The 10,983-nt window shown below is 51.8% G+C and overlaps 1 protein-coding gene across 1 annotated transcript; it reads right to left on the minus strand.

Moving 5' to 3' along the window:
• Positions 1 to 352: 352 nt before the first annotated feature.
• Positions 353 to 3,740, minus strand: LOC100907774 (acyl-CoA synthetase family member 2, mitochondrial). Its single transcript, XM_018640087.1, has 12 exons — positions 3,648 to 3,740; positions 3,364 to 3,532; positions 3,061 to 3,246; positions 2,600 to 2,766; positions 2,371 to 2,489; positions 2,163 to 2,243; positions 1,903 to 2,065; positions 1,629 to 1,791; positions 1,244 to 1,485; positions 905 to 1,074; positions 624 to 706; positions 353 to 481 (listed from the first exon to the last, which is right to left on the minus strand). Exons 1-12 carry the CDS (start codon positions 3,707 to 3,709, stop codon positions 353 to 355), a joined length of 1,734 nt encoding a protein of 577 aa, XP_018495603.1. The 5' UTR covers positions 3,710 to 3,740.
• Between the last annotated feature and the right edge of the window lie 7,243 nt (positions 3,741 to 10,983).

Here is a 10,983-nt window from a genome sequence, read left to right on the forward strand (position 1 = left end):
AACTATCGGATAACTACCTCCGAGCGCCGATACGTAGAAGTGAATTCTGAATCGAAGGTCGAGCAGGGATGGAAGCGGGGAATCTTATCCGCGCTATCTGCCCGAAGATGGATGGGGTAGACGCACCCGAACCACAATGGCCATCCTGATTCGCAGTCGAATCGAAGAAACGGGAGTTCCACATTCCAGGGGGAGCCAAAAACTGTTTATTCATCTATCCACGATCGTCGACTGGGATATATGCCTCGATACGTTCGGTGGAACTTATCAGCGCTCCGAATGAGGGCATTGATTCGATTTCTCGTGTCATCCATCATGTTAATTGTCTTCAGTTTCAGACGAAGCTTGATACTCAATCCCGTCCGAGATTCAGCTCCTCGGTCATCTCTTTCCTCAAGATGAACTTCTGAATCTTCCCAGAATGGGTTTTCGGGAAGGTTTCGACAAATTTCACGTACCGAGGAATTTTGAAATGGCTTATCTGGAAGAGGGAGCATATCGTGAAGCAGCGCACCGGAAGCGATTTGATGAGAACCCCTCTATGAATTCCATCGTGATATTTCCAGGAGCAGAAGGCTGGGCACTATAGGGACAGCTCCGGGATATCCCGATAGGTAACCTACTTTTCCTTTACAAGCGGCTTTGAGACGTTCCTCCGAAACGGCTATTCCGGGTTTAGTTTTGACCCACACAGCGACTTCCTCTCCTGAAGTAATGAAGCGAATGAGTCGGGGCAATGACTGGTGGATTTCATTGGGGATCCGTCGGGCAAGAAAGGAAATCTGGACTCGGAATCGGAGGACGAGCGATGCGCTGCATGGTGAAGATGGAGCAGGACGGTTGGAGTACGAGAAGAACGCCCGCGTACGGCGGACCAGCGGGGTAACCGAGGTAAAGCACCAACCTAGTCTCTGATCGGGGACACCGAAAACGTGAGCTTCTTCAACCTCCTCGAGCCCAAGCAGGAAATCCTCGATTTCTGCCGGGTAGACATTTTCTCCCCCTCGAATAATCATGTCTTTGGCGCGACCCGTGATCGCCACGTGACCGTCGGGGCTCATTATAGCTTCGTCTCTGGAATATATCGAAGCGATGGAGTTCATACGATAGTGTGGGGACTCCTTCCGAGAGCAGCGACTCCGAAGGAAACAAGATTCGCTATCACCGGGACAGGCCGCATGCGTCTGGCAGTTACACGTATGTTGAGAAAATATTCCGCAAATTGCGTCCCGTATTAGCATACCCCGTATAGTACCAGCCATCCCTAACGACTTCTTCCGTTTTGTCTGGCTGGTGCAGATACTCTTTGAAAATGTGATAACCCCGAGAACAAAGCTCTCCCTTCTCGCCAAACGGAACGATCTTCCCCTTGGAATCCACGATTTTCAGCTCGATATGATCCAGAGCAGTCTCCAGCAGACGACCTCCTTCCATTCTGGTTGCTACGGTGGCGACGGGACTCATCTCGGTCGCGCCGTAAGCGGGCTATAACGAGATCAATCGGAGGAAAAGTTTTGTGAAATTCTTGCTATTCGGGGGAAGAGAGCCGGTAGATGGGGGAACAATCAATCATCGATATGATCGGCTCGGGTCCGTGATTGAGTTGAGCGGGAGTTGATCGAACATACCAGCATGCGAATTTTGAGACGTTGCTGAATTTTGTTCAAAAGCTGCTGCGGAACGGATGCGCCCCCAATTACGCCGGAACGCAGGGACGGGTACATCGCTTTCTCGGGCATACGAGCGAGCATGTCTATGTACATTGTAGGCGTTCCGTAAATGATGCTGCACCTAGTTAATGATTTTCCAGTCATACATGAGTTAGACGATTTGAATATTCATTAGCTCGCGAAGCGAGTCGCCCTAGCCCGCGGAACGCGTTCTGAAACGAATTTCACGTACTTGTACTTCGCCAGTGCTTCAACTGAGCGCTGAGCGTTGAATCTTGCAGCAGGTAGCACTGCGCTCGCCCCGTGGATAACAGACGATAGAACGCCGCAAACACAGCCGAATGTGTGTACCAGGGGCAGATTGATCAACACCTTCGAGTTCGGAGCGTGGAGCCCTGGTGATCGCATGTCGAAATGACTTCACGATGATATAATGAAGAAATTGGGGACTACGCACATATGACAAGTGGCGGAATATTCTCAATGCCTTACCGACTCGATTCCCGAAACTGTAAGCGTTATTGACCAGCCCGTGATTCGTCAAAGCGACAGCTTTCTGTTTTCCAGTTGTACCTTCGGGGGGTAAAAAACTTTTCCAGATATTTTCCGAACCGAAGCGACCAACAATCGACAATACATATTTGACCACCAGCGAGGATCGTCACATTCGGGGATTTCGGGGCGAGACATCATCTTTTACCCGAAGTGAACTGCACGTTCACGACCGAGTCTGGATCGACGGAATCGTGAATCTCATCCGCCTTCTGGTGAAGCTCTTTTGTCGCATTCGATATCACTTCCTGATAGGATATCGTCGCTCTGGAATTATGTATCGTTCCACCTTGGGCATTCAGTCGGCGTTCCGCTTAGCTGGCGATCGATGCCGGGTGAAGGCTATCCCGCAATTGTTGATAGAGCTCGGAACTTACGGCTTTCGCTCGTCACCGATAACAACGATCGATCGTAAATAAGGCAATCTATCGAGCCTCAGGTCATTCTGTTCTGCTGAGTCTAGTTCTGGCGCGAGGACTCGCAGCAAAGAATAGAAGTCGACCGTAGAGTGTTCCAGACCGACTACGAGCACCTTACTCCGAGACTGGAAGTAATATAGAGCTTGGGATGAGAAAATTTCGCAAACCATCCCGACGGATCGCAGTTAGGCCGCGAGGGGAGGGCGTCGGCGGAGGAGAAGTCCCTTCCAGGTTGGCGAATCGCATTACACCTCGGAGAACTCATGAGGAACCCAGTTTATATCCGGGAAAAAAAAAAAAACTCCCCGGTGGACGTCGGCGACAAGAACAAAGATCTCCCTGGTCGGGGGGCTTTTCCGAGAATTCAGAAAATTTCTGAGCTCGACTACTGAAGCGCGATCTTTGTCGTGAACAGCCACCTGATTCAGGGCGTGTTCGAGCTCTGGAGGCTGCAGCGCAGGGTTAATATTGACTTGGGCGCAGCCGATTTTCGAGCACGCGAATTGGGCCACGGTCCATTCGTATACATTCGGAGACAGGACGGCCACGAGGGATCCGGGAGTACAGTGATGTAAGGATAAGAGCCCGGCCGCCAATGAGTCCACCTGTGCAATGAATGAGAAATTTGCATTAGGCGCACCTGCCGTGGACGCGCCGCCGATGGCCAGTCGCTGCCGCATTGTTTACCGCACTCTCTCTCCCTCACTCACTCACTCACTCACATCTTTCAGGTACTCTGAATACGTTTTCGTTATATTCTGGTGGTAAGACTGAATCGCCACTTGGTCGCCTTTCAAGGAGGCGCTCTTCAGCAATTGTGCGTATTTCGTTTCATGGATGAGGTGCTTGTCGCTTTCACAGTGCCAATAGCTTTTCGCTTTCCTGGAATGGCTTCCCAAGGGAAAATTGGCATCTATGTATCAGTCGGTCACGTTTCGCTTATTTCGGCTAACTCACTCAGAGGGAAGGTCACTCTGATGGCTTCTCGCGGATTCTCGAGACCTACCAGTTCGGGTAGCTTAATTTAGCCGCGATTTTGAAAACTCGGATCCTTGCTGACAGCGCCATCAATCATTCCAGTCACACTCGACAAACACACTACTGCCAACGTGAGCTCTAAAGATTATGTTCGCCGACGGAACGGCTGGCGCTGTCCGACGCTTCGATTGTCTCTTGAGACGACGACGTTTCAAAATATCTCCAATTTAGAGCGTCGGTGATGGCCGGCAGCAGGTTAAGAGACTCGGCGCTCTCACAAGAGCTGCGTCGCTGCCGCAAAGAGTCTCACTGGAGAGGATCGCCCGAAAGGAAAAGAAACGCTGAGTGCGCATCCGTAAATCCCCCAAAGGGGCACATGACGCAAGTTCTCCGGAGACAACTGAGAATAGGTGAAAGCAGCGTAAAAGCCGTCTTCCTTCCCTTCAGAATCAAACGAGAGTCTCGATATCGGAAATAAACAGAGAATCAATCGGCGACTCCGGGCCAGAAAAACGTAATGATTTTTGCCTCCGTCGGCGATCCGAAAGCCGAAGAAGCTCCTGAGAACTCACACCCTCGAGCCGAGAACGCCGATCTCATGCCGCTCGGCGATAACTCGATGCGGCAGTCCGAGCTTTCATCTCGAGGACTATCGAATTGTCGAATTTGGTCGAAATCAGGAACAAGCGGCTATTGAAGTCAATCAGATAAGCTCTTCGGCATCGTTTACGCTGAGTGCTCCTTCATGGAGAAACACGCGCTATCGGGAGCGATCGTTGTCTGAAAACATTTATTGTCTGCTGCTCCTCTTTGTCCCCGTAATCTTCGGCCATCAGAGTGTGAACAAAAAGCCGCAAAGCTCTCCTCGTTGGATCACCCGGATTAGTCCTTGTCCGCGAGTCGATTGCAGCTGATACAAGCAAGCGACTCAATCGCTGCGGTGTTGAGCTCATGGACCGTTTTGATGAGATCTCGGAGAGCTTCCCGAGAGGACCAAAAATTCGACGTAGATCTAGAAGCGATGGATGAGAGTGAATCTTTCAGAACCACGTGCCAGAGACAGGAGTCTACCGAGACACGGCTCGGTCACGCTACGGTCGAATGCGAGTGGGTTTTCCTAACCTAATGCCATGTAGACTGTTGATGATCGTCAGGGTGATCGTTCCTGTTATTCGTATGATGGCGTAACCCTTGGATCCGGTGGCAGAGACGACCGCCAGCCGTGGCATCTATCTCATCATTTAGGACAGCGACGGGTGGATAAGTGAATGAGCGACTTCTTTTATCGAAGCGAGCGCGGGGCCTCTATTCGTTCGATCGTGTCTCAGCCAGCCAGTCATTGCCGGCCTCTATTTCAAGCAAAAACTCGCCTCAAAGATCGCTGAGGGATCGGTTTCTCGAATTGGATTAGCAGAGTCGTCAATAACACCGGCGGCATGGAAAACCCCCTATGAGCACGACATGGTCATGTCTATTTTGTCATAATGTCGAAAACCAGCCACGAGTCATGAATTGGATCCCGATCGGTGAGGGCGGGAGGGGGAGGAATCGGTTTCCCGCTGCGAATTCATGCGCTGACCCATAGCTCGAGCGATCAGAGCATGCATTTCCTTAACGTCAAGCGGAGAGGTCCGAAGATTCTAGATGGGAACGTCATCCAGGTCAAAAGATGGAACGTCAGGTAGTTGGACCTCACTGGAGCTCCGATAGGATTCGGTGCATGCTCGGATCGCTTGTGATGATCGGATTCTAATCCTGACAGAGGCGAGTCTCGGGACCCCTAAGCTGGCGGATTGGGACGCGATTCGCGGACTAGATAATCCGAGCCATCAAGGTGTACAGGGGGTCTTTCCAGGCCTCATGGTCGACGTCGCGATGGTCTCGATCATGATGACCGCAGTGGAATCAACGAGTGCCAGCAGTGATGGAGTCGTCCTGGAAGCCTTTGTCGATCCCCACCGGTCTCTATCTAATGATCGGGTTCGTACGGAGAGCACCGAAATCGATTACTGGAAGCAACGGTAGTTGTTTTTGCTGCCGCTCCCGCTGTCAGGGAGGCCTGACAAGGCGATGCCGTGCCGCGAATGGTCGCATTCGGATAGGCAATCGCTCGACCCTGTTGAATCCAGCGATCGCTGGAGCCGCGATCCGGATCCCGGTTCGGATCCACAGCCCGGGGAACACATCACACCGACGAAACTCAGTGCGAAATTTTAAAAGTAGGAGGACCTGTTGGGATCGTGTCCGTCACAGAGAGTGCAGGGAGAAGCGGGCGGAAATCCATCTAGTGATCATGTCGTGTAAGTCGCTTGTTTGTGTAGAGATGCCGCGGTTCGGTGAGTGGCAGCAGTTTTCAGAAGTTTTTCCCGAAGGAGCTTCCTCACTGCAGAGACTGACTGACTGACGAGAGCCGGCATCAAAGTCACTCTGTGTAGGCTGTAAAAACATCACCGGTCCGAGTGAATGCGGAGCAGGCGTCGCTCGTCGCTCGCTAGGCACTGCCGTAGTCTGGCAAGCTCGCTACTACCACAAGGATATCTATCGACCGAACACGCGGCTCAGTTTATCCCTTTCGAGCGTGCATCCGCATCCATCTCTCTGCTCACATATCCTTTTATCCGGTCCATCTACACTCGGGGGACCTCTTCGCTAGGTTAGGCGGACCTATTAAATAGCGGCAGCAGTTCGGCTGAACGCGAGAGAGACTGGAGGAAAAAGAAGTAGAGGGAGCCGCGCGCCGCTAACATCTGCCAATCATAAGACACGCGCACTAACTCTCCTGAGAAGACATACAAATGTCATGGAAGATTCGGCCCAGAACTAAATGTCTATGGGGCTCTGGCCTGACTACTTCCGAAACACGTGTTTACATTACGAATGAATGTAAAAAGAACGTTCAGCGGCGAGAGGAAAACAACGAGAAAAAGATTCTCAATCGCGCATTTCACGGCTATAATAATGCTCTTCTTGGTCCGACAGCCGCTCCGGCATCAGGGACCTCTGAACGTCTGCGCACCGAGGAAAGATGCTCCGGCAATAGAGCTTTTTCTCGCTGTGAATGCGGGGGCTATGTGGGGTACAATTCAGGGGACGGATCTGAAAAAATCAACACGAACCTGGAAGCGTTTTATGGACGATTTCTCATCACGCACGTCATTTTATATTCCCGACTCGTTCACTTGATTATTAGCTAATTTATAAGCCCTTCCGCAGGCTTTTCCCGACCCTGACAGAGAAGAGCTTCATTCCCGGAGTAGGATCCGAGAATCCGACGCGCGGAACCCTTCAAACGGGAAGTTTGCAATGGACCACTCTGAGTGGGGGATTTTCCCGAGACATCAAGGGGCGATACTCATCCAGATGGGACCAACTCGAACCGGGCAGCTCGATTGGGAGTAGTTCGCGACAAATCGGCGCGAGTTTCCCCGAATGCGGAATTATCCGCGCCGTTAAACCAGATTGCATATGTGCTGACCCGCGGCTCGGAGTTCTTGTGATGTGATCAAGAATTACAGACCATGGTATAGGCCTGATCGAGTGAAAGGATTCTCCTCCGACGCGGAGACCCGGCCAGTACTCTCCGGCAAGAGCTAGGCGGCGAAGTCGTTCACTCGGTCAGCGCGATCTCGATCGAAGAATGATTGAAGACTAAACGTTCTCGCTCAATCTCTGTTTGTTGGTTGAGAGGTCACATTCGTTCTCGAGCAGCGGATGGCGCCCGGCGGATGACTGAGCTGTCTCGCTGAGCAGTTGTGAAAAGAGAGATCTATCTTCCAATGTAGACACGCTCCGCAGAAGGTGTTCCCGAATTCCGTGAACCCAGAAGCCGAGCGGTATAGTTCCTAGCTGGCTCATGTGCTGTCGTTACGCTGATAGAGTTTGTATAATTTTCCAACGGTCATCCATCTAGCGAGCGATCTCCGGGTGTTGGGTTCGGCGAGCATCGCAGTGGTGCGAAGCTGATCATCACAGGATTAACTCGGAGAAACTTCCTGCTTCAAAAGAGGGACGATTGCAGCGGAAAGCCGCAAAACGTTTCGATTCGCCCAGTGGAAAGATAATCAGAGTGATGCTGGGGGGACCGCGCCGTAACAGGTGCACGTAGTTCGTCGATACCTGCCGCGAACCCGACATTTGGAGAGGTTCGAGTGAGTAATGGAAATTTGATGACCTTTAAATGATCCCTTTCTCGGATGGGCTTCATGACCTTTCTCGTGTTCGTTATCCTTCCGAGTTTTCGTCGGCGCTCCAAATTTATCCTCGAGCCCAGCCACAGCGGGGAGTCGCCGAATCTTCTGCGAGAAAAAAAGTGAAACAAAATATTAAAGTGAGGATGGTAGAGGAGGAGAGTCAGTGGGGACTCGACTGTCCTCTGGTTGGTCGAGTCGTTTCTCCCCATGGTCATCGTCCTCTGGATCCTGCTTGCTCGTACGACTCGTCTTCTTCTCTGGTATAGATGGGCAAAACGACGCGACGCCGTCATTGGCGAGGGGAAATTTCGCCAGAGATTTTCTCAAACAAAATCTTCTCACTCGAGTCGCCATTGTCCTTCAGAGTCAAGCGGCAGGACAAAAGAACCCTCGAAGACTCGTGAGTCGCCGCCTTCACGCCCGAGAGCTCTCGGGAAACTCGGTCTTTGATGAAATTCCGCTGGTGGAAATGAGCACCAGATATTATTCCGCCCCGGGCTTCCAATCCGACTCTGCTCGAGGCGGGCGGAGGCCTGATGGGAGAGATTGGGGTTCAACTGACCGCAAACGAACGCTGCTATTCATGAGGAAAAAAGGCACCACAAGCTCGAATTATCCGCTGATGCTCTTGTGTTCTCGACTCAAATTAAAAGGATTGAGGCAAGACACCGGATTTGTCGTGGATGCCATTGGGTCACTGGATTCCATCCATCGGAAACTCACGAGCTCTGGTTGTCGTCGTTGACAAAACGCTCATAAATATTTTGACAATTCAGCTGTTTTGATCCGAATCAGACTCGACTCATCTAAATAGGAAGTTTCGAGAGTCGCAGTAGATCGGGGATTATTTCGGTCCTCTCTCGGGAGAGGCTCGGTATAGAAGAGGCGCCGCGCAGGATTCAACTTTCCAGTGGGGTCGCTCCGAATCGGTTCCGTCGGACCACCTGAACATGTGTATTCACAGTCTCTTTTGTGTTTCACGGAAAAACGGAAAAGTAACTGCACGATCATTGACGCTCCGAGCGTTCCAAGCCGGTTCGAAGGACTCTCCGAGTCTAATGCGTAGACACACGAGCGCGCAAATTCTCGCGGATCGTTATCGCAAAGTTTTGTTTTCTGTCCTAGCGGGCAGAGGCGGAGGGGTCGAACGCTCCGTTTGTACAAGCAGAGCCTTTTCGGAAATACAACGCTCGTCCCACAGAGATTCGAATTCATTTTATTCATCACAATGTACCGCCTTCATTGGCTGCCTTCCGTTTAGCATACGAGCAACAAATTCGTAGAGTCCCCATGGGGATTTTCAGATAGCAAACTGTCTGCTCGACATGTCCGGTGCAAATCAGCGACTTCATAGACTTGAAACTCGACATGGAGAACTCTGCCACCGATAACCGAAAGGAGGAAACTTCTCGGCGATTTGGCGGGACTTCTGTCATCAGACTCAGTCATTTCTTTGATCATCAGAGCTCCGTGCAGCTCCTCCGAGTGCACCACTGACTGAATAAGTTGCCACACACACAGGGGACAGGAAAGATGATTGTGTAGGCACTAATTTTTGTCTGCTCCCGTTCCGCATCCTGAAGCGATAAGAGCTTTTCTCTCCCTATTCATTTTGTTGCACGTTTTCTGACGCCCTTCCGAAAGTGACTAGATTCACTCGCAGCCAAGCCCCCCGTACTACTTCGTCTGCTCGAAGCTCCAACAATGGAAACGGACTGGAATGTTCTTCGCTGAATGACCTCCTCATGCTCGAAAAACACGATATGAAAGATAAGATGGAACACAGAAAGAATTTCGAGGGGAAAAATATAAGCCGGCGTAGATCAAAGGCGAAATCCAAATCTATCACGGCTCGAGGTACCACCGCCAACCTCCGAAGGCTGCAGATGTGCTCCGCAGTGGCAGAAAACCAACAGAAAGTTACTCGAGTTCTCGGAACAGAGGTCACCATAATGTCGTGGACCGGCTCGAATGTCGGACGGAGGAGCGTTCGCCTCAGGTGTCAAAAAGGTTCTCTACCTCGGGGCAGCTGTCAAATTTCGCGGATGCCAGAACCGAAATCCTCGGAGCTCTGGGAAAAGTCTTGAACGAATTCCTTAAGGAAATGAGAATCAGATCCCAAACGTTCGGTTTCGGTGGCGAGCTTTTTCAGGAATACATACGTGCGGACACCTGCCACGAAGCTATCCGATTGGACGGCCGAATTCCGCTTTCACCCGACAGGGGTGCGCAGGAGGGATTCTCCAGCTCAGTCCTGTCGTTTTCACAATTATTTCACGCGACGTGAACGAAACCGTCTCCGTCGGCTTAAAAGACGTCCACAGCTCTTGGGAAGGACTTAGACGGGAAGTGAGAGGAACTCAAAGCAGGAAAAAATGAGGAAACTTGGGAGAACGAGATCTTGCGTCTAACAATGAGACCACGGCGACGAGCTTGGAAACGAGGAGGACGGCTTCGCCGAGGGCACTCGGCGGGCGACTTTCGCCGCCCGGCGCGGAACCACTGAGCCTTCTAAGTAAGAAAAATAAGTCTGAGATGGAAGACGCTCGGAACGATGAATAACCACCTGTTCATTTGACGCCGACGGACAGCTCAGCCAACTGTTGACGTCGGCGAAGATGAGGATGGGGACGACCTTGGACTCGGATTTCACGCATATTCAGCGTACGTAGAGCTAAGCGGAATTCGTTGAGGCAGCAACTGATTCAATCCTCGTCAATCTTATTCCTGAGCCAGCCGAGCGTGGGCGCGACATTATACCCGGAGCGCCGACCGATGCTCAAACCTCGAGACGTTGGAAGCGGCGAAAATAAGGAGGACTTGCGGCGTATTTGACGGTACAATAGAAATCCCCTGGAAGGGCGGCAACGACATCGTCTCCGATTCACGGAACGCTCTTCGGAGCGGTCAGCGAGAGGATGCGCCGCCAGGAACGGGGCAGCGCGGGGGAAAGGACAAGGAAGGGAATAAAATCCTTTGTCAGATTCAGTCAGACAAATTGCTGATGCAGAGCGCTTCAGCACAAGTCCCAAAGGTACCTTGGCGGCGGCCGCGGCAACCACACCCCACGCAGGCAGAAAAAGCGGTGAGGCGGACGACTGCCAATAAACGCGCTGTTTCTGTCCGCCGTCGTGTGATCCTGGATGAGTCCTGCAAGGCCGGCAGGTCGCTCCC

The sequence above is a fragment of the Galendromus occidentalis genome, unplaced genomic scaffold (assembly GCF_000255335.2).
Source record: "Galendromus occidentalis unplaced genomic scaffold, Mocc_1.1 scf7180000075612, whole genome shotgun sequence".
Taxonomy (NCBI): Eukaryota; Metazoa; Arthropoda; class Arachnida; order Mesostigmata; family Phytoseiidae; genus Galendromus; species Galendromus occidentalis.

Coding starts and splice junctions, on each gene's coding strand:
- LOC100907774 (XM_018640087.1), bottom strand. CDS start 3,709: ATGGCGCTGTCAGCAAGGATCCGAGTTTTCAAAATCGCGGCTAAATTA. Junction 2,244..2,370: donor GAACGTGCAGTTCACTTCGG/GTAAAAGATGAT, acceptor TACCCCCCGAAG/GTACAACTGGAAAACAGAAA. Junction 1,486..1,628: donor GTCTCAAAATTCGCATGCTG/GTATGTTCGATC, acceptor ATCTCGTTATAG/CCCGCTTACGGCGCGACCGA.